Source organism: Columba livia, chromosome 6 (assembly GCF_036013475.1).
Source record: "Columba livia isolate bColLiv1 breed racing homer chromosome 6, bColLiv1.pat.W.v2, whole genome shotgun sequence".
Taxonomy (NCBI): Eukaryota; Metazoa; Chordata; class Aves; order Columbiformes; family Columbidae; genus Columba; species Columba livia.
Window position 1 is genome coordinate 35091211 of NC_088607.1, and position 27419 is coordinate 35118629.

Sequence of the window (27419 nt, forward strand, 5' to 3'; positions counted from 1 at the left end):
TTCTGTCTACATCAGTCTGTGATTGTGTATTTGGAGCTGCCAACAGACCTATTGTGAGACTCGGAGTACAATAACTTATTGCATATCTTAGAGCTGAAGCTCTTGTATCTGTGCAACTGTGGAGGGAAAAAACAAGCCCTCAGCTTTGATTTAGAAAGCGAGTTAAGTTTGCAGCCCTCGTGGCTGAGTTGAAAAGCTTGTGAGCACCTCAAACGCTCCAACACGACACAAAGAGCTGCCGGTACTCTTTGTTACGGCCGTTTCGAGCCGCTTTCGGGATGCTGGAACAGTTGGATGGGATGCGCTGTACCGAGGCGTGCAGGTCACCTTGCTTACGGGCTACAGGGCGGGCGGTTCCCTTCCTAACAACAACCGCGCGGGGTGGGCAGAGGACACCTCCAAACCGACCCTCGAGCCGGGAGTCCCTTTGAAACCTCTATGGCTCCCAACTCCCCCTACCCTGTGACCAGGGGAAAGGATGGGCAGCCGCGCTTCTTCCTTTATGCGCCCGACTCACGGCTTGCGGGCTCTGCGGTTTAGGGGAGCCCCTTCGGCGCTGGAAGGGGCGGGGAGGGGGCGCCTGCGGGCAGCACCCGGGGGCCCGGGCGAGGAGGAGCGGCGCGGTGTCGGGGAGGGCGGCAGGGATAGGGGGTTGTTGCGAGGCCCGGGCTGCGGTGACTCCTCCTAGAGGCGGTTATGCGGAGCGGGAGGAAACCCCTTCCACCCCCCCTTCAAGAGGAGCCGCCGCCATCGCCATTGAAACATACAATACGGGAGGAGAGCCGGCGGCTGAGGCGGAGCGAGGGTGCGGGCGGGGGGCGGGGGAGCCGTGAGGGGAAGGGGGAGCGAGGAGAGGAAGAAAGGAGGGGAGGGAAAGAAAAAAAATAAAAAGGGAAGGGACGAAGAAGGCGGCGGCGGGCGCCGGCAGGTGAGGGAGCGGCGGCGCGGGGCTCGGGGCCGCGGCGAGGCCCCCTCCTCTCCTTCCCGCTCCCGGCCGCCCGACCCGCCCCCGCCTCCCGCCGCCGCTGCTGCCTTTTCCGCAGCCGCCCGGGAGGGCCCGGCCACGGCCGGGGCGGGGGCAGCGGCCGCCGTGCGGGGCAGGGGGCGGAGGCGGCGGGGCTGCGCGGGGTGTCCGGCTGTGGGGAGGAACCGCCGCGGGCGACGGTTGGGCGCGCGGCAGCGGCGCGCGGGGCCGGCCCCGGGGGGCAGGGTGCGGGGCTGCGCGCGGGGCCGGCGGTTCCCGCTCGGTGCCTCCGCCGCCCCGCAGACCGGCGGAGCGCCAGCACTTCCCCTTCCGGGGGCGCGTTTGGCGGCGGACCGGCACCGCCGCCGCCCCTCGCGAGGCAGAGCGCGAAGCCTTCGTGACAGAGGGAGCGAGCGCGCCGAGGGGAGGGTGGCGGGGCGGGTGAGGAAGGGAGGGAAGGGGAAGCGTTTGCGCGGGAAAACCAACAGCCACTCCCCCCCGGGCGCCTGCGCGGCCGGCACCGGAGCGCTCAGGCGGCGCCGCCGCCCCTTTCCCCGCTGCTCACCGGCTGCCGGTCAGTCAGCGCGGCCTCCTCAGCGGCGCGCCGAGGGGAAGTGGGCGGGGCGGGCGTGTCCAGGCAACGGCGCGGCGTGCGCGGGGCGGGGCCGCTAGCGGCCGAGCTCAGGGGATCACAGTGTCAGGGGTTGAAGGGCCCTGGAAAGCTCATGCAGTGCAATCCCCCCCGGAGCAGGAACACCCAGATGAGGTTACACAGGAAGGTGTCCAGGCGGGTTGGAATGTCTGCAGAGAAGGAGACTCCACAACCCCCCTGGGCAGCCTCTGCCACACTCACCGGGAACAAGTTTCTTCTCGTATTTAAGTGGAACCTCTTGTGTTCCAGTTTGAACCCATTGCCCCTTGTCCTGTCATTGGTTGTCACCAAGAAGAGCCTGGCTCCATCCTCCTGACACCCTTTATATATTGATCCACAGGAATGAGTCACCCCTCAGTCTTCTCTTGTCCAGCTCCAGAGCCCCAGCTCCCTCAGCCTTTCCTCACACGGGAGATGCTCCACTCCCTTCAGCATCTTGGTGGCTGCGCTGGACTCTCTCCAGCAGTTCCCTGTCCTGCTGGAACTGAGGGGCCACAACTGGACACAATATTCCAGGTGTGGTCTCCCCAGGGCAGAGCAGAGGGGCAGGAGAACCTCTCTGACCTACTGACCACCCCCTTCTAACCCACCCCAGGTACCATTGGCCTTCCTGGCCACAAGGGCCCAGTGCTGGGAGCACCGGGTGGCCAGCATGGACCGCGCCACTTCACCTGGCCCTCAGCTGTCTACCAGCAAGCTCAAAAGAAGACTCGGTGTGAGGGAGTACTGAGGCTTGGCCTCTCAACATGAGAGCCGTGCGGTGCTCAGCACCTGCGGTTTGTGAGGGGAGCTGCTTCCTGGCTTCATTGTGACCGTGAGGCTTCTTTTGCCAGGAATGCACTCTGTGTCTATTGGCTTGAGTCCAGGAGACCCACCGTTTGCCCACTAATGTTTGCATGTTGGTCGTGCCTTACCAGTTTATTCAGGTAACAAGCTTCTGTTGTAGGTCTTCTAAGTTGTTTTGACACAGTGGTGTTTGCATATGAGTGCACAGTCTAAGTTGACCCCCAGATATAACGTCTTGGGATTGCTCATCAACTCCTAACTGAGGAAGCATGGGTGTGTTGATAGTCCGGCACATCCTTGATTTCAGTCTTTGCCTGCTAAGGTCAAGTTTTCTCAGTGTTTAGAATTCAAAACCCCTGGATGCCAGACACACGGGAACGGTCCAGAAACAGTTTAGGTAGGAAGGGTTCCAGTACAAAGCTTTGCAAAGCTTCAGGTCTCATGCTGTGAGCCAGGTCAGCACCCAGCCCTGCCTGAGTGTGTGAGCCCGTGCGTCCATGTACTGTCCCCTTGTAAATGTCCGGGTGCCTGAGGGAGGGCACGCAACGCGCTGTGCCAGATTTTAGTCTGCCGGATGATATTGCAGCCACCTGTACAGTCCAGAAGGATAAGCTGCATCGCCAGCTTTTTTAATTTGACTGGGGATTTACCTAATCATTGCTCAAATATTTCATGATAGCTGGTTGGCAGTATGTGTTTTGTATGTGGTGTAGCTGTTAGCTTGCTTGTATCTTGTGTGTGATCTGGGATGTGAAGAGGAACAGCCAGAATTGACTTTTCTCCACAGTGTTCCAACAGTTTTGGTACTACGTTGTGCAAAAGAAGCTTTCTTTTAATGTTTTCTGTGGTTGTTCTTAGAGAAAAATAATTAGGCATTTTGTACCACACAGAACTTTCTGATTTGCATCTGTGTTTCCGTGCCAGATTTTGACAAGTTAATCTCTGGAACTGTTTCTAGGCCAGGTTCTTAGGTTCAGGCTCACTTGGAGGTCACAGTCTGGTTTTGTGTTTGCAGCTTATTCCTTTCTAAAAATTGTGTGTGTCCTTACTGCCTAAAGATGATTATGAGGTTTTGTTCTTCAATGAGTCTGTAGGAAGGACTGGAAAGTGGTGTTAAAATTGCTTTGTTAAACCTTGATCCGCCGGGCTGTGGTGTGGGATGCAAATGGCAGAACGGTGAGAGGAATGTTCCGGGGTGGTCTGTTATTCCAATGTCCTTGTGTAGCAATTATCACGCTCCGCAGATAACGATGGTGGAAGGAAACGAGGTGGCAGTGTCTGTAGCGGAGGGATCCTCCAAGTGGCCCAAGCAGATTCCACCTGAGAGAGGCAAGGGGGTAGAGCCCTTTCCAGCAGGCTAAGCAAAATGTCGCTGGTCATTTTGGGCTCTGAAGATTTAATTCACAGAGGAAGGCCCAGCTCGCAAAAGTCTACCCTGTTTTCATCATATTGTGGAGAGCTCTGGGAGACTTGGTAGCTACTAAATCCCCCGTAGCAACACAGGGATGTTGGAGTCATGGCAGAGTAGGAGTGTGCCATGACCAATTAAGGGATTAGAAACATTAATTGCTTTAAATTACCCAAGCATCGTGATGTTGTGGTAGCCAGATATAGACACAGTTCTTCTAACTCAGTGAGGATGGACTTCACATAAATAACATGGCTGTACTTTTTAACGGAGGCTGTAGTTTATAAGGACAAATGTAGAGACGGTGAATCAGCTGGTAGTGAGTGTGGGTAGACTCCAGTGATTTTCAACTGCTGAGCCCTTGGTGCATCACCCAAAGAGAGCAATTAGGAGAGCAGTGCTAAACTTGTGGCCGCTTGCAGCTTGGGAACGGTTCAGGTGAGTGCAGCACTCAGCTGCGTCGAGGCTGAGCCGATGTGCGTCCTTCAAGGCAAACCAAACTGCTGCCCTGGGCAGCAATAAGCCAGCACGGCCTGAACCCCTGTGGCCCCGCTGCACACCAGGGGTAGCTCCTGTGTGCCAGACAGCTTTGTGATACCGAGAACTGTCACCCGAGCCTGGGAACCATTCCCTTAGCATCCGCTCTCCAGGATCCCCGGCATAGATAGTTGGCAACCCCAGCGTACCACACTTCTTTGTCCAGGTCCATAGGAATTGGTTTTTAGTACATGCAATGCTTCCATAGCTTGCTGCTTCTACCAAAAATTGCCTCCCGTAGGAGACAAGTTGTCTATGCCACTCCTCAGTATATCTTGGTCCACATAAGATGTAAAGAAGAGAGAGACAGTGTTAGCAGAATTTTGAAACCTCTTTTGTATTTAGACTCCCACAAAGTTCTGCAAACACACCTGATCTGCTACCTGCGGCGTATTTGGAAAAACGTGTTGGGATTCCAAAGGTTGTCTTGGCAGCAGGGGGGAAATAAGGAAAAACAAAGGGGTAGAGAGACAGGGGTGGAAAGTTCAGTGAGGCAACAGAAGAACGAGCCAGAAGTGATTAATTAAACAGAAATGTATATGCAGCAGCATGCCCCGGGGCGGTGTGCTTCGTTATACAAATATGTTTTGATTTTCTATCACAAAGTGCAACCACAATATTTTCTGTGTATGTAATCGCATTAAGTTTTTCTTTTTTTCTTTGATTTGCATACAGCTGGGATTTGGTACGATGGGAACAAGCATGTGAGAGGGTAGCTTAATGTGATTCTGATAGATGATTGCTTGTAGTGTGCTCTTTCCGCATGGTTCTCTGTAGGATTTTCCACGCAGGACTGAACTCTGGGGTGATGGAGCTGTCCTGCCAGCATTGCAGGAACCGGATTGAAGCCTAGTGTGTGTATTTATTAAGTTCCACCTTAGAATGAGTTATTGTTGCTCATATTACTCAGAAGGCTGTCCCAGAAGTTCGCTCCTCTGATGGCTAGAAACTTAATTCCCAGCCTATGTTTATTCATTAATTTGAATGTCAGTTGTCATGAACTGAGAAGAACAAAGCTTAATCAGTAGTATAATATGAAAATGAATGTTTATAAAAGAGTTTGATGCGAATTACAAAGGGCTGGAAGAAGGGACCTCAGAGATCTCCTCCTCCAGCCTCCGGTCCCGAGGCAGACCCAGCCTCCTGTGCCGGCTCTGACGTGCGTCCCCCCCATTTAAGAGCTGTGCTGGAGGAGGATGCTGCCCCCTGTTTTAGAGCTGTGCTGGAGGAGGATGCTGCCCCCTGTTTTAGAGCTGTGCTGGAGGAGGATGCTGCCCCCTGTTTTAGAGCTGTGCTGGAGGAGGATGTTGTCCCCCTGTTTTAGAGCTGTGCTGGAGGAGGATGCTGCCCCCTGTTTTAGAGCTGTGCTGGAGGAGGGTGCTGCCCCCTGTTTTAGAGCTGTGCTGGAGGAGCATGCTGCGTTCTCCCTGGCTGACCAGGTCCAGTGCTCCGCTGTCCTCCCGCTACACAGCTTTTGTGAGAGTTGTGCTCTTCCGTGACTTTTATAGGGAATGCTTATTCCCTCCATCTTCAAAGCCACCTTTCATGTCTCTAAAGGGCATTATCACATCTCCTCACTTCTTTTCATCCGATCATTCTTATCGCCCTTCTGTGGGTTCTCATTGTTGCACGTGGCTGAAGCCAGTATCTGCAATGGGATGTAGCCCCTCAGCTCAGCGCTCGCTGCCCTCTGCTTTACAAACCCTGGTGTGAGGTTTGCCTTTTACAACAGCTCTTTTTTCCCGTCACTGTAACCTGCTGGAGGCGCTTCTCAGCAATTGTTCCCTGTCCTGCACAACTGGTTACTCCCACATCAATGCAACTAATGGTTTGCTTAGGAATGTTTTCCTCGTGTATCTATTTGCAGTGGCCATCGTCTTTAATTCGCACTAGCAAGGGGCAGTTTATGAGCTCTTCTACCACCACTCGTGATTCCAGGCTTTCAGTTTGCAGGAAACTCAGGGTGGGACGATGAGCAACATGAGTTTCGAGGTGTCTGTGTCTGGTAGGCTTGTTGGTTTAATCTTTCTCAACTTTTGTTGTCATGTCCACGTAATATATTGCACATAGAAAGAAAAAAGTATCTTGCGGATAGGCAAGGACACTCCAGGGTTTTATAGATCCTTGCAGACCACGTGGTGATTTTATTTCCTTGATATTGTAAGCGATACCAGCATTCAAGTTGCACTATCATAGAAACCAACCCTTAACGCTGGCTGTTATGGCTGAGCTGGCTTCTGTGAATGTCTGGCTCTGTATAGCACAGGTGAAATTCTTTGTATATGCACTTGGATTGTGAAGAACAAAATGCAGGTTCCTGTGCCCTCCTCGGGGGAATGCTGGTTGTTCCCAAGAGCTGTCAGTGGTGTCGAATGACTTTTTATTTTGATGCTATTTAAAATGCAGATTGCGATCAAATTTGACAGTATCACCTAAAGTAATCATAATGTTTTTCAAATTATCTTCGTCCTTTTGTTTCCTTGTTTCGTTGAGGTGATGAAATACTGGGAATTAAGTGGCAGTGCTTTCATTGACAAAAATACCACCTGTGGCAGAAGTGTTCATTGTTCACTTCAGTGGAGTGAGTCTCGATCTGTTGTGTTGTAACCAGGATTATTGGGCTACCATGGCGGCTACCAAAATGGAGTTAAAACTTCTCCACTGCGTGACTGAGAGTGAGAACTAGGGGTGTAACTGTGACCACATGCACGCTCTGAAGTGGAGCGGCTGGCTGCAGGATTTGCTGTCCATTCATCTGCAATCTCGCTGTCACCAGAAAAATAAGGAGAAGATTATATTTTATGTAGTTGCTCCTATGTATAGACTAGATTGGCTCGTAATAGAGGGCAAACCCACATCTTCGGGGAGCCTGATGGGCAGAAAAGCTTCACAGGCAGCCCTTTGAGGACAGGAGGTTGGAGCCCTCCCTTGGCTCCATGGAGGAGCTCCCAGAGCTGCGGTGCGGGCGCAGGGAGAACTCTGAGAGCAGAGAAGGCCGTGAGCGGTGCGGACAGAGCTGCCTGCCGCCTTCTCTTCAGCCGTGGGTGAGAAACGCCCGTATAACACCCGCGAAGCAGCAGTGTATTTGGAAGGAGGTTTATCTTCTCCCATGCAAGCAGTATCGCCTCCTCTACTTATAGGTGGCACCAGTGTCTGCTTTGCAGCTTGTTTAATGCTGTCCGTTATGCCGGCACTTCTCAGCTGTTTATAACTTGCCAAGCTTAATAATCGGCGTGGAAATCTTCCATGCCGTGGATGTCTGTCTGCCTTGGTGTGATTTGTTTTTAAAGATTTACTTAAGGTGTGTTCGAATTATTATTTTTTTTTAATATTCTTTGACCCGCTTTTTCCTGTGATCTTGCTACTTTGACAGTGCAGTAGTCAAAAGAACAGTTATATCAAATGTTTCTGTTATCCAGCTCCTAATGAATAATGCCTCGGCTTTAACAGGTATTGAGAACGGGTTTGGAGTTTTGCTTCTGGAAGAACCAGATGACGTATGAAGATGTTTTCCACATGCTGAACACTAATCCCCTTTCTGTTCTCTTGCAGCTTTTGGATTGCAGCAAGGGGTTAAGAATCGCCAGCACGTTGAAAAGCACAAAGCTGCGAGATGTCGGGCCGAAGCGGGAAGAAGAAAATGTCCAAGCTCTCGCGCTCAAGCAGAGCGGGCGTCATTTTCCCTGTGGGGAGAATGATGCGCTACTTAAAGAAAGGAACATACAAGTACCGGATAGGTGTTGGAGCACCAGTTTACATGGCAGCCGTCATAGAGTACCTAGCAGGTAAACCAAGAACCTGAGCCTGGAAGTGCTGATCACGCACAGAAGCCGGGGATATCCATGGGATGGGACGCAAACGTGTTCAGCACTTCTGAAAATCAGGCTCTACAAGGGCAGGATTTGTTGAAATGTGCTTAAAACACTAAGATGGTTCAATTACTTCTTGAGGCTGAGCATGGAAGTTTTCTCCTTTGGAGACACTTGGTCACTAGCCGGAAGGATCGTTTTTTACTGCTTTGCAGAGTGAGGCATCATATCTAGGTAGCTTCTGTGCAATAGAAAACTGATACGAATTAGCCTTTTGATACATCTGGATGTGAATGAGAGGCAAAAGAGGAGCTAGCCCACTTTGTGCATCTATTGTGCCTTTTTAACTGAACAACCTGTCTCACTGACTGCATTTCTCCTTGCAGAACAGTGTCAAAGTGTTATGAAATATGGAGGTTGTTAATTTGTATTTTTAAGATACTTTTTGCTTGCCTAAACGTATAAATAAACTGCTTCAGGGTTTAAATCTTCCCACATACCCTGAGTTTTCTTTTCCCTTCCTTTCTGAAATTGACCTTGGAGGAAGGGGCAGGTGATACAAATATACTGTGATATATTATAATACTTCACATTGTCCCACAATCATATCTGCTCAATTTCTTGTTTAATTGTGGAAAACAGCACTTTAGCAAATTGTTACAAGACGCGGTGCAGAGATGATTCTGATCCAGGTTACTTAGGTGTTACAGATCAAGACTGAGGTGCATTAGAGAATCCGAGAGGAGTCCCAAGTCTGCATGGAATTAGCTGAGCGAGTTGTGTTTCGGGGGCATAGTTTGCGTAGTTTGATTTCCAAAGCGGTGTGACAAAGCCTGCAGGGTCCTGGCTGTCCATTTAACAGCACCGCAGCCTTTATGCGAACGTTGCTGTCTCTTTTGCACGTGAAAGCCTGCTCTCAGTACCAGACATAAAAGCACTATTTTCTTTCGAAGGCGTGGAGAAAATCTACAATAGTGATCATTTCACTGTTAAAATTAAATTTCCGATGATGCCTAATAGCATGTTACAGAAACTCCCTCATTTGTGCAGATTAATTACAGAATGAGAATTGGTTTTTCGCCTGAGGCTGCTCCTGGAGTTGCAGTGAAGAAGTGTTGCTTGTGTGAAAGAAACGTCAACAGCATGGTGAAGCTTGCGGTTCTGTGCACCTCCAGCTCCTTCAGGAGACAAGCCCAGAGAAGGAGCTGCTTTTAAAACAAAACATCGCTAAAAACCAGCATCCAAATAGTGAGCATTTCTGCCAGCCATTTGATTTGATTTTTGTTTACTGCGCAAGAACAAACATGTTTATATTAAAACCATTTAATCATAGAGAGAGATCAGTTTTCTAAATTATTTCAAAGAAGATCTTTCACTTTATTAGGAACGTGCATATGGTCATTTTTGCACAGTCCAGCTTCCCACATTAAAGAGGAGTCTCTCAGTGCAGTCTCTCAGTGGAGCTGGTGCAGTCGTGCTGTACCCGGGCGGTCCGCGACTTGCACAGCTCGTTTATCCACCTGCAGCACCCAGCGCTGCTCACAGGGATGCTCCGGAGCCCACGGGGAGCGAGTGGGAGAGGTGGAGATGGAGGACTCATAGCTCTTGGAGCTTGTTTATCCACCTGCAGCACCCAGTGCTGCTCACAGGGATACTCCAGAGCCCACCAGGAGTGAGTGGGAGAGGTGGAGATGGAGGACTCAAAGCTCTTGGAACTTGTTTATCCACCTGCAGCACCCAGTGCTGCTCACAGGGATACTCCAGAGCCCACGGGGAGTGAGTGGGAGAGGTGGAGATGGAGGACTCAAAGCTCTCGTAGCTCCCTGCTCTACCACAGGGATTTTTCAACCTTGTTTTTGTTGGTAGGACCATCTGTTTTCTAGTGGAGGTTCAGGCCTCTTCAGGAATGTCATGAATAGGAATTTCTCTATAGCAAGGTGTGGTTGCTTTACTTTATCAAAGATTGTGAGTGACTTAAAAGTCATCTACAGACTTCTGAATGTCTGGGTGTTGCAAGATGAAAACCATACTGCATGGGGTTTGGAAATCGCACTAACTTTTGTAACTGAATACTGTGCTGGGTAATGACTCTGCTCACCCTCAGTCTGGAGAGGAATGGTTTTTCCTTTCCCCACTCCACAGGGATCTGTAGCATTCAAAGGAGTTTCTAGGATAAACATTTGGAGATGCTTGTTCTGGGCTGTGGCAATTATTACAGGGTGTAGTAATAAATTGTCAACAGCTCATCTGTTATATGCAGCACTTTGGTAGTGCAGACTGAGTTATGGTCATCTATTTATAACATCCAGCGCAGCACTGTTTACCTACTATCTGAACTAGAACAGTGTATATCTTGGCTCTGCTTCTGGCTAGTAAGTGCAGTTTAATTTAAAGCATTAATATGCTAAGGGCAGATTATGTGTGGGCCTACACATTGTTTTAGGAAAAAAGAATGTGTAGTCAACCAGGCAAGCAAATTGCTAGATATGTAGGCTGGGGGCCCACAGAAATCGTAAGGGAATGTTATTTTAAGCTGCATGGTTCAGCAGAGACAGAACCCCCTCTTGGCCCAGCTCCGTACATATTGTTGTAGAATGGAGTCTCATTTCTGAGCAAACAGCTCTTGCTTGTGGATAGTGGTCTTTCCAAACCAAAGTTGCTGTGCGCTATCCAGAGCTTTGGTTGAAAAGATTACAAAGGTGGACGGTTCAATTAAAAAACTGTGTTGCAACATCTAACCCTGCTGATGAAGTTATTCCTAATATGTATATGCGAGTACAGCCTTTGGTTTTGGGAAGCCCTCAGAAACAAAACATGTTTTTCCAAGGCTGTTGTTGTTCAGGGCGTTATGTATCAAACTGGTAACATTTATTAACCTGCATACAGGGAACTGCTTCAGGCTGTGTCTGAGAGGGTGGGAGTGATGGAGACTGGTTCTTGAACCGTTTCACAGAAGCAAGTTGAACTGTGTCTTCTTATTAAGTTAAAACATTCATGAGAACTTCTCTTAGCTTCTGGGTACCTCTGTGCCTCTGAGCAGAGACTTGATGCTTTATGAAAGGGGAAAGGTGGTCTCTGCTGGCTCAGAGGAATCTGCTCTTTGAATAATCACATGCTGCCCGGAGACTTATTTGATTTTAACAGCTAAAATCTCGGTAGACTTGCTCATCACGAAGCGTTCTCAAACCTCTCCCAGCTGCCAGTGCTGCCCAGACTGCCTGTGCGTCATCTTCCCGGAGCGAGGAGGATGGACAGGAGTCCGAGGACAGGCTGATCCTACTTAGTGTCTGTGAGCTGGGAAGGGAAGGCTGGAATTAACTGGACAAGCAGACTGAGGGACTCAGAACAGGTTCCACAGTGATCAGAGGAGACTGGGTCATAATGTTTTGGGGAGACGATGGTTATGGAAGGAGAATGTAGATGTTAGAGACAGAGCTGGGGATGGATCTGGATGGTGGGAGAGCTGAACTGATGACCAGTGGGCAAATAAATGGCAAAGAGTATCCAAAAATCCTGCCAGGAAGCTGGAGAGGCAGTTGGAAAAATAAGGCGTAGACATTATTAGGATTCATTATAGGATTGGATGGAGGAGGTGTTGATAATGAAGAGCCTAGAAAGGAAGATGGAGCCCGAGTGCTACTGAGAAGAGTGGACAGGATAAATGGAGACTGTCCAGAAAGGCGACTGAGACAGAAGCATAAGGTGTGGATCACCAAGGAAAGGAGAATGGGCTGCGGAGCCGGGAAAGCAAGTCATGGCTGGGATGGGGCAAGGTGGAGGAGGCTGGCAGGGTCAAGCAGGACCAGCACTGCCTGATTGCGTTCACCCAGGGCCCAGCATGACCAGCGATTCTCCTGTGGGCAATCAGCACATGCTCTTTTAATAGCCTGTATTTGTGTTGCCCTGAAGCACGGGGCCTTTTGACTAGCATCATCTGGATGGTGCATACACATCTTGAGCATCTTCATTCCCAGTTGCCACATGGTTCAGACTGCTTTGATACGTATTGTGTGTCACAAGCTAATAGATCCCTATTTTTGCCCTTTGTATGCAAGATTGATTGTGGCTGCACCCCACAGCCGTTATCAATGCCAGAGCTGTGCTTTGGCTTATCAACCCCCTGTTAAAATGCCAGCAATCACTGCAATGTATCTCAAGAAGAGGTACTCTTTACCTCGATTGATTAGCTAATGATAATAATCATAAGTGATCTAAGACTCTTTTATAATCTTTCTATGCTGTTTTATATCTTAGGCTTGAAAAACATATCGCAAAACTGCAGTGTAATTCCTATCAAGTAGGTTATGTTTGCTGGAACAGTGTAAGGCTGCACTGGCTTTGGAGTTAAAACTCCATGGAATAATTGGCCTCAATCCCATTGGATTTGTGGACTTGGCAATAGGCACATGCCAGATTATGTTCTGAGTGTGCACGGGGCTCACTATAGTCATCATGATCTAAATCAGACATCGGCTGCTTGTGCACCTTCCCAAAATGCAGGCAAAGAACACAGATGCCTCTTGATGAGGAAGCAGAAGATGTGTAAATACTGTGCTCAACAGAGGAACTCATGGGAGATGTCAATGGAACGCCATCGTCTCTAAATTAGAGCAGAACACAACACCAGCAAATACTTCTCCTTCCAAGGACATCAGTTGGCATGCTCTTTGGTCTGTGCTCATCTGCCGCCAAGAGACAAATCGAGCAGATATTTCTCTGCTTGTAAATGGAGGACCAAGTACTCCATCACCTGACACGTCTTTTCAGAGCAAGGTATTATTGATAGATTTGTATGCTACAGTGTAACTGGAACTGCCACGACTTATCCTAAAGGGGAAGTGGAAAACCAGATAACCTGTCTGAAATCTCTCCACTTCTACTATCAGGAGTTCTCATTCATCTTTCTTATCAGTGCAGCTGAGCACTTCACAAAAGCAGGCTGAACTCAGCTGAACAAGTAGCTTTGGCCTGACTAGGATGCTTTTAGTTCCCAGACACTCCGTATTTGTTGATCCATCAGCTGAAGAAACCGCTTTCTCCTCCGTGTCACAGGATGAGAAGATGTAATCCCATCCAGGTCATAGCTTGGCTGCTGTTTGTGTCGACTGGAAGACGGTTACGTTCTTCCCTGGTCCCGAGTCCTTATCAAACAGGAGAAAAGGTGATGTGTGTCTGTCTGAGGCCAAGGTCAAATGTGGAGTGCAGAAATAAGTGCGTTTTCTTGCAGCCACCTGCACCGAAGATGTCTGAATTTGAAGCTGTGCTTCCAGTGTGGAAGCATCTTTGTGGATTTTGAATCTTGAGAGAAGTAAGATTATTTCAGGTTTCACTTTAATTCTTCATGCCTGCTGCTGAAAGAATGTAAAGTAAAGCAAACTTACGTCTGACGATATCAAGATGCCTGATTCCAAGAGAGCTTGTTCTAGTATAGGACTTCATTACAGGACCTATGTTCTCAGACTAGTCTTCTTAGAGCTGAGGTAACTTCAGCTGTTGTTTTTACTTGAAATGTAAAGCAGTTTCCGTAGGGGTCTGTTATTATCAGCAGAGGATGTGATAACTGAAGCCTTTAGATTTGATGTTGCGTTTTGCAAGTGCTGTTTTATACTCTTAAGGCTATTCCTCCAGCATTAGAAATACATGCACGTGAACAATGGTTAGAAGAAGGTAAGGCATTTATTTACCTGTGCAAATGACTGGCATCCTTTGATAAGTTCTATGCGTATTCCACAGTCTGCCATACGACACCTCTGCCTCGGATTCTCTTCTTCCCAGTGTCCCATGGCAGAAAGCTGGCGTTTGAGTGTTGTGCGTTTTTTGCTCTTGACATTAGGCACAGGACATTTGAGTGCACCATCAGGATGCTGCTGGCCAAAGGACGCAGAGCCTGGGGGAGTGGGGTGAGACACAGGTAGCAGGCTGTGCCGGTTGTTGGCACATATGAAAGAGCTTCAGTTACCGTGCACGTAAGTATGTGTTGCCTTTCTTTTCCTTCCTGATGCAATGTTCCTCCGCGGTCAGCACACGTCTGCCAAACCCGCTGCAGGAGTCTGGGCCTCTTGTCTTGCTTCATGCTGGTCTGCACAATGGATGGCAATCTGCTCCTGCTGTCACCTTCTGCATTAGCTGCACTGCCCGGGAGGTGGGTCTGAGACCCAGCCCTGCAGCCCCCACATAGTGAATACAACTGGGTTACACAGGATCTCTTTTCAGTCTCCAGAGTCAGGAAAAGCCAGTGCCAAGGCTGCTGGCCTAACTTTACATGTAGGTTCAGTGTGTATTTGTGGTGTGATGCTAGTTCTGATTGTTCAATCACCTGCTACTTTTTCCTCATCGCAGTGGCCTAGTTATTGCAACCAGGGTTCTAATATTTCCTAAAATGTGAGTGCTTGTCTTTGCTACTTCGATAATGTTTCTTGAAAGCGGTACATGAATAATTTGTGAACATTTTCAACATAAGTCTAAATGGCTTTTACATCTCCGCCATTCAGTTAAGGCTGTATGCTGTGTGCTAGTGACAACTGGATGACAAGTACGTGCTCTTGTTATTCTGAGGTAAACCGAAAGCTTGTGTCTGTCTCATGAACGAAACCTCTTGTTGGAATCCTTTGGTTTTAGCCAAAGAGCACTATGTAGATTTCCACTAAATTTTTCATGGAAGTTCTTCTTTTTATAGTGGTTACATTTCTCTGGTTAGCTGATGAAAATGAGCAAGATCTCATTAATAGGACATGGATGGGCTGTAACTTTTCTGCCGCTGTTGCTGACAGTAGTAAATACAAAACCAAAACCCAGCAGGCAGGGACGCTGGTTACTTATGAAATCACCTTCGTGCCTGGTTTCATTTTAAGATTATTTGTAGCAAAATGTTCCCTTCTTCTTCTTCCTCAGTGTTTCAGTAGAGTTCTTACATGAGAATTAATCTGTGAGTAGGGGCCAAGCTCTGTAAATCAATGGATTAGACTGTTTGCTACAGTTTAGATGAACTCAGAAAAACACATCTGTGTTTCTCGTGTAAAGATTAGAAAAAGCTCAGTGACTTTAGTCACAGCATAAATGGTATTGCAAATTAAATGGAAGTGACCTTCTGTTCCCAGAGATGTGGAAGGAGCTTTCTACCAGTAGTTCATGCATTGAGCTCTTACGTTGTCCCTGCTTGCCTCTGAGTCGAACTTTCCATACCTTGTTCTGAAATCAAGCTTCTCACAGATTTCCAGTGCCACTTAATTCAGACCTGCAGCATTGCCTGGCTGGTTCGTCGCCTTTCAAAGTGTTTCTTTAAATGCACCTCAGTCTTCGTCTTACCTGGTCCTGAGCATCTTTGCTGTTCTGTCGGAACTGTCTGCGCCAGGTTTGGGATTCCATTGCATGCTCTACTGTGTTATCGTTACAGGGTTACTGCTGAATTTGGGATTGCTGATGTACATTTTTATAGGGTGTTTCTTGAGTTTTTTTGGAAAGAGTATTCTGACTTGGGACTTGTATATGTGAACCAAGATTAGCATATTTCCTGCTGGCTGTCCTTTCGGGAATTTGGAAGTACTAATTATTTTGTGCAAATTTGCAAATACATTGAATGTGGTTTGGTTTCTGCTTTTCTATAGCAAAGACTGTTTCAATTGGAAAATGCTCCTGAAGAAGTAAATGGATATTAAGCAGGAGTGTAAAATGTACATACAGGGTGTACATGAGCTTCATTTTTTATCTCCATGTGTTTACAGCCGAAATTCTAGAATTAGCGGGAAATGCGGCGCGGGACAACAAGAAGGGAAGAATCGCCCCCAGACACATTCTCCTGGCAGTTGCAAACGATGAGGAACTGAATCAGGTACCCATTTCCATTTCAGTGAGAGTTACGTGCTGTCACATGAACGAAGCTGCTACTGTGGAAGGTTGGAAACAGTTTAGTCTGACACATGGATGGGAACAGGATTATCAGAGCAGAAGTTGACAGGATTGTGCCAACTTATATGCAAGCAAACAAATAAGAAGGTTCTGGAATATCTTAAATCCTCTGGATATAGATTTTGCTGCTTGTGTAGCCTGTGAGTCCTGCTGAAATGGGAAAACTTGGTGCTTAATTTTTTCCTCGGGGACATCAATACTTAAAGAAAATGTGCCATATGGAAGACCTTTTCCCAAAAGCTGTAGAAATGTGTGTTTTCTATCATGCTGGCTGTGAGGCCCATCTTGGGTGTGGATCTGGCTCACATCGCTGCCTCCAGCACTGCCTCCCCCTCCATACGCGTGGGTCTTATTGGCACCCAGGCTGGCTTGCAGTGCTCTGACTCTGGGGATCACTTGTGGGGTCACTTCTGCGGGACCTGTTGAGCAAGAAGGCAGAAGATGGCATGGACTGTGAATTGCGGTATTCAGGGCTGCCGGGAAGGCTCAGTCAGCATCGGAAGATCTCTTCTTGCCTGGCCCCATGTGAAGATGAATGACATCATTCACACTTTGAAAGATTCCTGCACTTAGTTTGACTGCTTTAAATAATAGAAGTGTGGTGCACATGAAGTCATCTAGCTCTGTTTCCAGTCAAGGAGACTGACAAGTCAGAACAGAGGCCAGGAGAGAGGGAAAAGCGTGCTAACACTGTCAGCCCACTCCCTGCTCCGTGGCACCGCTCGCTGGGCTGTGAGCTGCAGACCAGACCCACTGTTGCCTGTTAGGAATTAGCCAGATTTTGTCCTCCACCTCACATCACAGCCCATTCCTGTTGTTCACCTCTGCAAAGCAGGTTCTTGGGCTGCATACTCACTTGCACTGAATCCGCTTCCCTGCCAGAGGGATCTACAACCAGTTCTTTGAGCAGGGATGTGGTGCAATCATTTTTTTAAGCAGCCTGCAGGCACGTACCATTTCCTCTTATCCTCAGTCACTGCTCATGAGTCACCCGGCACAGGTGTAGCAGAGACCGGCATTGTGAGAGGAAAGGGTGACCGACCTGTAGAGCGACTTCAGGACGTGCTGGCTGACATCACTGTCACCTGCCAGGTCTCTTTCTTATTGTGGATTTTCTCCCTGCTGATGTGTTTTGGTTTTGTTTTTCATGATCAAGAGACAAGGTGCAATGCTTTAGGGAGTGTGGACTCTAGCGTATGCGTAATATAGTCAGCAACAATAGCTCGAGCGCAAACTAAGAGAATCTATAATGTGCTCTCTCACACTGTTTCTCCTTGCAGCTGCTCAAAGGTGTGACTATTGCAAGTGGAGGTGTCTTGCCCAGAATCCAGCCAGAGCTTCTAGCCAAGAAACGGGGCGCCAAGGGCAAATCCGAGACCATCCTTTCCCCTGCTCCTGAGAAGAAGGGAAGGAAATCCATGGTGAACAAAAAGAGTGGGAAGAAGGCAAAGTCTACCAAGGCCCGGACACCCAAAAAGGTAAGTGTGAGGCAGATAGGGGATTGCAGAGACTGAGATTATTAAGAGGAATAAATTAGTGTTTCTGCACTGTTTCTTTGTAACAACTGGAAACAGGAGGCAGGAGTTAATAATAGACACAACAGGACTTTTTTTTGTCTCTAACTTTAGCAATAAAGGCAGGCACAGTATTTTTCAAAATGAATTTCTGTAGTAAACACCTTTAAAGGTTTGAGGAAAACTTTTAAGATTTCCATGTCACTCTTTGCAACGCTTTCTTGATAACTTTGTAGAATCTCTCTATCTCCACACTAACCCTGTGACAGTGAACTCTAGCTTTTAAATAAAGGAAGCTCTGTTTGAAAACATTTTCTGCCTGACAGAGGTCACACCTTCAGCCTCCTACAGTTACTGGGTTAAGGATTTCTCAGTGTCCAGAGAACTTGTCCTGACGTGGTTCCGACGGTCGTTTTGACAAGCTCTTTGTCTGGTGGGTTCTTAGGTGTGCTGTCGTTAATGACTTTTAAAAGAGTGGTGAGAAGAATAAATGAATCAGAACTTGACGGCTGCAATTTCCCTTACAGTTGCCCATCCTCTGTCACCATCCAAAATGGTTTAATTTGGTAAAGTGGGAACCCAGATCAGTGATCCCAATTTGTCATTCTAGAGCATACATCTTAAAACACTGCTACATTTGTGATTGGGTAGGGTTAAATGATGTTAGGCTTTGACCTAAGCTATTTAAACATGCGTGGAGCACGTCTTTCTGGAGGTCTCTGAGCTTCAATACTTACATAGCTAAGAACATGCAGAAACAACTTTTAAAAAGAAAACAGTGTTGCTTAACAGGATGCCCAATAGGATACCTCTGTGTATTGATCTCAGCTACCACCGTACGTTGAATTTGGACATGCAGAGTTGGGACTTGTTAGGAAGAGTTTTAACTTCTTGACATACCTTAGAGCAAACATGGACAGACGAGAGGAGGTGTTTCCGCAGCTCCTGGCGCCGGGCTGCATGGAGGAGCGCATCCCACAAAGGGGACTTTACCTTCAAGCTCCACCTATTAGTTCATCTTGTCATCCTGACGGCTCGTGTGGAGATGTGATGGCTCGTTCCTGTCCATATGGACTCAGCTCTACAAGACTGAGACTTAGGATTATTTTTTTCAGATTATAAAGTTGTTTTTTTGTGCAGATTGGGGCATTTGATTGGGTTACTAAGTTACTAAGTTGGATTTAGTGTGAGCTCTGCTTTGTTAGCAGCAAAAATAACCTAGCACCCACCCACCCATAAATACCACCTGAATTGTTAGTAAAGCTACAGATGGATGTGGGTGCCCTGACTCTCAGTGTGACTACAAACTTATGTAATACCTCAGATGAACCTCTTGATGTTTTACAATTATATAAACATGGAAGACCTCTGTTGTTATGTAGTGTTTGGGGAGTGAAAAACTATGAGTAATGTATTGATCTGAGAAGATGAAGTTTGTAGTAACTGATTAAATCTGTCCATTACTGAATAGGGTAAATGTTGATTTGTTTCCTTAGAGAGTTCTCGCTTTTTTTCTCCCCCCAAACAGAGCAAACAGAAGGACAATGAAAAAGAAGGAGCTTCAAATTCAACATCTGAAGATGGACCTGGGGATGGTTTCACTATCTTGTCGTCCAAGAGCCTTGTGCCAGGACAAAAGGTAATAAACACGAAGTTATAACAGATTGGAATCACAGCAATGGAGCCTAGCATGCGTGGAAGGATGCTTTTGACGTAACGCCAGTACAAAATGCTCTCTGTGTTCTCCTTTAGTGGTCCCAAATTTAAGGCCAAAAATCACTCAAGTCATGGGTGGGGTGGAGGGTCTCACAAATATGTCTGCATGTAATCCATTTCTTGGCCTAAACCGTGTCAGAGTGTTGTTCAGCTTGGTCTTGGCTGCATTGTGCCTGGCCTATTGCCAAACCAGCTTTAACCTTATAGGCTGTTTATTATTTATAACAGAGAATTTGTGGGCCAGGTCCCAGGATCACCCCAGCAGCTTCCACCAGCTGATTCGTGCCAGAAGCCAGGGTGCTCCATCCGAAAGTGGACTGTGGGGTTCTTCTCTCTCACTGTGAAACCCGAGGACCTTGCCAGAGCCGCAGGGCATGCCTCCTTCTCTGTCCCAGCACAGACTGTGGCACCTTGCCTGGCCAGAATCACCAGACCGTCCCACCAGGACACCTGCATGTCCTTGGTGTCCAGCCAGCTGTTGGTCCCATGCTTTTTTTCTTATACTTCCCAAGAGAGAGCGGTTTTTGCCTGCTGTAATTTTTGGACACTTTGAATGGCACTGGAGTTTTTCTTACAGATATAACTATGAAGATATGGTCAGGATTTTTTTAAGTATTATTATTTCAAATAGTGAGGTCATCTGGAAAAAGTGTTATTCCTGAAATTGCTTCTGTAAGCCCCCCGTACCGATGGTGTGCCCTGGTGTACGAAGCAGCGCTTAAGAGTTCAGTCTGTCTGATCCCCTCTCTTCCTAAAGCAGTGATCCAGAATGTGCCAGGCACATAACAGATCCAAAAGATTGCTAAAAACTGTGGTCTGAGTAGGTGAAACTTCAGTCTCCTTCACTAAAGTTCAGTCTTGTCCTAAGTTCCTCCAGAACCTGTGCAGCTTCTCACGTCTCCTCTAAAACGGGCACTGCTTATTGTTCTGTTATCATAGCTTGGAAATAAATGCAGCCTGCTGTGCACATGGTCAGCAGCCGTAAAGTCTTTTGGAGGGCTTTTAGCATCTCTGTCCTCTGTTGTTGCTCGAAGCGATGAGGCTGTGAAATCTGGGGAGCAGCCTGTTTTGAGCACCTTAAGACATCAGGTTTTGTCCAGTTCCCGTATCCAGATGCGGGGGTGGGTAAAGCAGCCCTTATTTTATTTCTGACAGGAACTGAAAGGGTAATCATGTACTACAGTGGTTGAAGCTTTTATACATCAGGATAATGCTCAGCCCTCTGAGCCCCTGCAGCAGTTAACCGGGAGCAAATGTTTCCGCAGAAGCAAAGCTTTTTAATGTTAGTATTTTTCTCTTTAACAAAAGCATTTCCAAACCAGCCTTTTCTCTTCAAAGCACGATGTCAGAACACGTGTTTTCTAGCAGTAACTTCCACCAGAACAAGCTCCCAAGCTGTGAGCATATCACCAAACAATGCGAGTGGTGTACAATCATTAATTAAAGTCTAAACATCAGAATCACATCTATTGAACACAATGAAACTACTGATCTCTGAAAGACTGAATCCAACCACCGTTCATTTTAGCTATTTGGAATGATGATTTCACACTCAATGACTATTTTATTTCTTGTCATTACTATTTCACAGCTTTCTCTGACACAGAGTGACATCAGCCATATTGGCTCCATGAAAGTAGAAGGCATCGTTCACCCCACAACCGCTGAAATAGACCTCAAGGAGGAAATAGGTGAGGCTCTGCTACGCTCATTTGTCTTTTTTAATGATGACTTACTACAATCAAAACACAGATAATTTGTTGAAACACATGAGCAGCAAAGGTGTGAAAAATAGTGATTGCAGTCTTTATTGGATTATTTTTACATTTGTCTCTGAAAATTCCATGACAAAAATTGCACAATAATGACACGTCTAATTATGCTTTTCACTGTAGGATTGTACGTATTTTGGAAATACTTATGTACAAAGCCTTATACTGCTCATGTGAAATAAGGAAATATTGTTGTTACTGGTATACGAAACTGAAGCTAGAGGGAGGTAAAGAAGACAGGCATTCAGTGACTTAGATAGGCACGGAACCTAGGAGCAGGCTTCTGAAGTAACTGGTTTATAGGGTGAGTCATCAAGAGCTTCACTGGCAACGCAGCTGGGTTTATTTCCGAAAGCAGTAGAGTTTGTATGTTGAGGTTGATTTTTGAAAGCTGAAATCTGAGTCCTGAAAATCCCGCTTTTTGCTATTTTAGCCATAAGAGTAAGATGGCATTCTTATGAAAGGAGATTCCAGTACTAACATATGGGGTTTTCAAAAACAACAGAAAGTAAAATGTGGCTAGATAGATGGTAAACAGAGACGGCTGCTGCTGACCTGGGGAAGCGGGATCGTTTGTGTGCAATGTTCTTCTTTTAAATAAAGTAGAGCTGTTTTGTTCACGCTGGTGCTTTGGTGCCAAGGCCCTCTGCTCTGTGTCCCTGCAGGCAAGGCCTTGGAAAAGGCTGGAGGGAAAGAGTTCTTAGAAACCGTCAAAGAGCTTCGCAAATCTCAAGGACCTTTGGAAGTTGCTGAAGGTAAAAAGGATACCGCGGTCTCTTCTGGAAACAGCTCATTTTGTATGTTCTTTCCTCCAGACATCCTGTTCTGTTCTCGGTTGTTATGTGCCCTTGCCTGTGTGATGCAGATGTTCCTGTTTGTTCTTCGAAGCTGTTGCCGATATGGACAGCCTGTTGAGACAAAAACTAGGAAGAGCAGGATACTCGTATGCTCTGCACTCTCTGTCTTTTGGCTTCTAGGTGACACCACAAGTTACAGTGGGCTGATGAATTCACCTGAGGCAATTGCTGCCTGTGCGAGTCCAGAAATTAAGGAAAACTTTTGCTGTCACCTATGTGCCGTCTTTCCTGTCCCGTTTGTACTGCATTTCATAGTGACAATCAGAAACGGCTCTCAGTCTAACACATGAGGTGTAAGAACAGTGGTAGCGTATGAATTATTCTGCTTTATGCTTATTTGACTAACAGTATCATCCAAACAATTACCTTACTTAGAACACAAATAGAGATGTGATAAGATCTCTGGAACTGGCATGCTTTTTGGAAGAGCAATTGCTTCTCTTCTCCCAGGCAGTACACCTGCATTATAGAAATACAAATTACAGCAGTGCTTTCTTCAAATGTTTAACATGTCTGTAGCAGTGAAGAGTTTGGGACTTGAGACTATGCCTTCCTTTGTAGAGAAATCAAACCAATTTATAGGGGTTGAAAGTGGCTGGAGGATGGATGGATGGATGGAAAGAAATTATAACATATCTTCTAGTGCCTTATTTGGCTTAATATCTCAATACTCAAGAAACTAAATGCTTTAAATAGTCTAGTTTTGGAAATTTCCTAAGTGAGTAGCCTACTTTTACAATCTCAAATGACAGGGAAAATTTTGTACAAGATATTTTGCTTCACTTTTGCATTGAATCAACAATATATACCATGACATCAAAGTAAACTACTTTTCTCTGCCAACATCACCACCCAACTAGGAAATAGACTTCTTTTATGCTGTTAAGGCTATCCCAGGAAAGAAGAAAATCTTAGTTTAACAGATAGAACAATGTATGCTCTCCAACATGGTGTTGTGGTGCTGGGTTTGAAACTGCCCCCTCTACTGGTTTTGATGCAAGTGACAATAAATGGTGTTAATCACGGGAGGACTGCTGGAAACACCTGAGCTGCAGCCTCACAGCCTTCAATCCAAGTGCTGCCCACAGCACACCTGTGCTCTCTGCAGTCAGTTTGCTCCCGATGGTAAAGGCCTGATGTTTCTCTTCTGGCTGAAATGTAAGTGGCACCACGAAGCATTAGACAAAATTCCTCTGTGATGTGGATAAGTGAGTAAAGCCAAGTTGTTCATTCTTGGCCTTTAATTGCACAGCTAATTTCAGGGTGTTTAACCTGAGATTCCCAGATTGGCAGAAGTGCTAATGGTCAAAATTGCCACAAAAGCAAACTGATGCCATGCTGTGAACTCTGCAGGTCCTAGAGAAACATTGCGCTTCCTGAAAAATTAACCTGAGATTCCCAATTGGACATAAGTGGTGGAGACTTTGAACAAACACCTTTGGCTTCCATGTCATCTGGAACTACCCAACTGTGAAGTGGGTCTGAATATTGCTCCCTGACACCCTGGAGCTGCAATGGTGGTGCAGTATGTTTGTGCAAAGCACTCAGAGCAGCCTGCGCTGTAGAAATGTCTACGGGAGGATTAATGATACGTGTTCAGTGCAAGATTTGATACTTTGCATTAAACAAATCCAGAGGCCATGCCTAATGAGAAAGCTATAAAACATTATTGAATAACTGTGTGTTAACCAAATGAGCCCTGGGTTCTTTGGTCTCCAAAGAAGTAATAATTGATCACAAAAGAGATTCTGATTGCAAGTGAGCCATTGCAGCATATTTTAGTTCCGAATGTATTTCTTTGGAGAGGTAATGCAATGAAGGAGGTATTTGGATTGAGAGGTCACTGCGGGTAGTGTCCGTTCAAAACTGAGTGTTATTTTCTGTTTGTGGCAGCTGCGCTCACCCAGTCCAGCGGGCTGGCGGCCAAGTTTGTCATCCACTGCCACATCCCGCAGTGGGGCTCGGACAAGTGCGAGGAGCAGCTCGAGGAGACCATCAAGAACTGCTTAACAGCCGCGGAAGACAAGAAGTTGAAGTCCGTGGCCTTCCCCCCGTTTCCCAGTGGCAGGTATGACTCAAAATGTGCTCCACTAAGAAACCCAAAGCATTGCTGTTTTTCTTTTTTCTTTTTTAACTAGCAGTTCATCAATCTTGCTTGGTCTGTCATCACAAGACACCTTCACAAGCCCCACTACCTACAGAAGTTGTTTTGTGTTGGAGTTCACGTGCTTGTGTTTAATTTGAAATGGAACTCTTGGTTTTGTTAGCAATGAGTGCACAGTGCAGTCTGGTAGTGAAGGAAATGAAAGTAAAACTGCTTTTGATAAGCAAAATCACCACACGTCACTGGATACACAGGAGGAGAAAATGCTGGTGTTACACAGACACTTCTCAAGACAAATCATATTTTTGTGGATCAGGATAAGAGAATAAAGAGAGGCAGTGTAATTTTAGTGGGTTTTTTTCTTTCCTTTATACACAGATTCTCTTGGTTACAGAGTTTCGTCAAAGCAAAGTGTGATAAATTGTTTTATCATTCTTTAATACTAAAGTTCAACCTTCAAAAATTAACCGTAGTTTTTAATTCCAGTAGAAATAGTCTCTATAGACCTCATGTCTCCTATGAGCGTTATCTAAGAACAATGCAGTCTGAGCATCAGTCTCAGTGCAGATTCTTCTGCTCCTCAGTTTTGTTTCTCTTCCTGTTGCTCTTGCAGTTGCTCCTGCTAACAGCTGGGAAATAAAGTGGGTCTCACCAGGTGCTGCTGGTTTCCAATCACAGACCCTTGGAATTGTCTGACAGAGAGACAGAGTTGTTCAAATAGGACTTAGAGGTTTAGCTGGTTTCCACCTGCACAAGAAATGCTGGTTTTGTTGGGTACATCGCAAATTTGCTGTATTTGCTCTGTGAATTTTCACCTTTCCTCTGTCCCACCTTATGGACTGTTTGCAGTAACTGATATAATGTAGCAATAGGTAAGATGTCCCAGTTGTGCCAGGGCTTTTCAGCTCTGTGATCTTGTCATTAAAAAGTAGACAAATGTGGTTTAGATGAAGTCACCTGTGATGTGAAGTGGATATAAATTGACTGGGAAAACATTTTCAAACAGTTCTTGTCGATAACTTGCTGCCAGAAAGACGTATCAGCTGGGTTGCTGCAGATGCTGTAAAAGTAGGAAAGTCTGTTTGCTGGTAAGCATTTGGATGATGGTGAACACGGATGCAGCAGTTGTTGAGGACTAGTTTCTAAACTCTTTTTTGGACGGTATTTAATGCAAGTAAGTATGATACATAGTCTGACATCGCTAACATGAAATTGAGTAAGGAGAAGTCTGTAGTACCGAACTGGGAAATCAAACGGAAGGCACGTGATGGTGCTAAATGCTGCAAAGGCAGCTCTGGATGCTCTTCAAAGAAATAACAGGATTTTTCAAGTGTAAGGATAGTTATGCACTGGGATGGCTTATCTGTGTATTCCGATGCAGCCCTGTCACTGAAGAACTGTAAGTGTAGGGCAAGGAATCTGTTGAGTGTTACCCATGAGCGTACTGCAAGGCAGAGCATTTCATGAGGTGGGCATCAAGTTCGAACTGCAGAACAGTTCTTGAAATTGTGTTGGGTATTATAGAAGTGGTGTTTTATACAAACAGAGGTGCAAAGCATCTGACCCTCCTAGTGCCGGTGCTCCTTGCAGTGTGCGCTCAGCCAGTCCTCTCGCAGTGTGGAGGGGAGGCAAGGGACCTGCAGTGCAGCGGAGGGACTGTGGGACTTTAAAAGGATTATGAGACTAAGATGGAACAAATGCTGCTGCCAAGAGACTTTAACCTAAGGGATGTGGGCCAGGTGCCCCACGAGTTGTCAGCACAGTTCCAAGTCCACTCACAGTAAAGACTGGTATCTTTTAGCTCTTCAGTCGGTATATTAGAGAATATTACCCTCCAAACGAGTGAATGAGTGGGTCTTGTCCTTCCTTTGGGTTATGGTTGTAATTTCAGTCAGTTTCACTGAAGCTTCAAGCAAAATATTTTTAATGACAGAGGAAGTCAAGCAAGCTATTGATTTTGCTTGTTTGTTCCATTTCCAACTACAAAAATAATCATTCCCTCAACTTTTTAGCCTGCCCGGCATGGCATGGAAACGCTTAATTCTAAGGGAGAATGTTAAAAACTTTGTGCAGTTATAAAAAGGCGAAGCAAATGAAACCAGTAACTATGCCAGCAAGGAAACTGATATAGCAGCACATGAATATTGCTAATGAAACCCTGGGCTTCACTTCTGGGCTTTATACATTGCAAAACCGCAACTGGCACTACGTATTGCAGCAGCCTGCGGCTCGTACAGCTCTGGTTTGTTCTTTTAGCATTATGTGTGCATAGTGCTTGCCCAAGCTCTGACACTCACTGGTTCTGTTCTGTCCCACCACCACACAGAAACTGCTTCCCGAAACAGACGGCAGCCCAGGTGACTCTCAGAGCTATTTCCACCCATTTTGACGGCACCAGCTCTTCCTCCTTGAAGAACATTTACTTTCTGCTCTTCGACAGTGAAAGTATTGGCATCTACGTGCAAGAAATGGCCAAGCTAGACACTAAGTAGCGACGGCAGCCAAATGAAACTTTATTTTTCAACAAACTTGAGTAGCATTAAAAGCATTAGAGGTGGGTTTTATTTTTTCAATGTGACGAGGAGGGGGAGCGGTAGTAGTGTGATGTGTTGTGACTTGATGAGGAGCTGTGACTAGAGGTGAGAGGGGGTTGAGTCCGCTTGCTTCATGCCATCAGCATCCTCCAGCCATTTCTATCACCTTGAGCAACTCAGTTGCCATCTCTTTTCAGGAGGTTTTTTTAGTGTCCCTTGTTACTTTAGTTTAGAAGTTTTGAAAGAGTAACCTCATTTTAGATTTGTAGCGATGAGTATTTCACACACACACACACACTTCAAAGAAAGCTCTTAAAACTGTTCTTTTCCCTTTTTCCATCCCTTGAGGGCAGGTGGTAAACATAGAGTGGGGAAAGGATTGCAGAAGTGATGCATGAGGAGCTTCTGGTTTGCTTTGAACTCACAATAATCTCTGTAATTACTGAGAATATTTCATGGTGATTTGGTTTGTTTTATAAGAAAAAGAGAAAAAGACGTGTTGAGTGTGGTTATTGTTACAAACCCTACTTCTGCTCTGGGCATTTCTCACCTGAAAAAAACCAACAGCGTCTGTAATTAAGTGCTTGCTGTGTCACGCTTAGCACCCAAGTAACCAGCTCTTCTGGCTGCGGTATACAGTGCTACAAGTGACACAATTAAAGCTGCTGTTGAGATGTTGACACAAAGCTGCGTTCTATTCCGTTGAGTTCCAGGATAACGGCAGCCTCTCGAAGGCCTGAGGCCAGCATCCCCAGCAGCGCGGCAAGCCGTCCTTCCCGCAGAGCACATCCCGGATCTGTACCAGGCAGGGACGTTTCACAAGAGCAAAAGCAGAGAAAGCCAGGGAGAAACCACAAACAA

The 27419-nt window shown here is 46.5% G+C and overlaps 1 protein-coding gene and 1 long non-coding RNA gene across 8 annotated transcripts in view; one reads left to right on the top strand and one right to left on the bottom strand.

The window, feature by feature from the left end:
* The window catches only part of LOC110361651 (uncharacterized), a 44888-nt gene extending 43286 nt beyond the window's left edge, over positions 1–1602 (bottom strand). For all 5 annotated transcript variants that reach the window (XR_010473572.1, XR_010473573.1, XR_010473570.1 and 2 more), the window contains exon 1: positions 1530–1602. This is a non-coding gene — a long non-coding RNA (uncharacterized LOC110361651). The remainder of the gene's footprint in view (positions 1–1529) is intronic.
* On the top strand, positions 32–27051 carry LOC102091202 (core histone macro-H2A.2). Of its 3 annotated transcripts, none has more exons than XM_065068030.1 (9): positions 32–322; positions 7900–8132; positions 15878–15984; positions 17342–17539; positions 19104–19214; positions 20883–20982; positions 21729–21818; positions 23814–23988; positions 26351–27051. In XM_065068030.1, the coding sequence occupies exons 2-9, from the start codon at positions 7961–7963 to the stop codon at positions 26514–26516; spliced, it is 1119 nt and encodes a 372-aa protein (XP_064924102.1). In that variant the 5' UTR covers positions 32–322; positions 7900–7960; the 3' UTR covers positions 26517–27051. The 3 variants fall into 3 exon arrangements, with proteins under 3 accessions (XP_064924102.1, XP_064924100.1, XP_064924101.1); XM_065068028.1 differs by lacking the exon at positions 32–322 and adding an exon at positions 610–928; XM_065068029.1 differs by lacking the exon at positions 32–322 and adding an exon at positions 621–805.
* The last annotated feature ends 368 nt before the right edge of the window (positions 27052–27419 follow it).

Excerpts from the sequence above, each read along its gene's own strand:
- LOC102091202 (XM_065068030.1), top strand. The coding sequence starts at position 7,961 with ATGTCGGGCCGAAGCGGGAAGAAGAAAATGTCCAAGCTCTCGCGCTCA. Across the intron at positions 8,133-15,877 it reads CGTCATAGAGTACCTAGCAG|CCGAAATTCTAGAATTAGCG; the intron begins GTAAACCAAGAA and ends ATGTGTTTACAG. Across the intron at positions 21,819-23,813 it reads ACCTTTGGAAGTTGCTGAAG|CTGCGCTCACCCAGTCCAGC; the intron begins GTAAAAAGGATA and ends TGTTTGTGGCAG.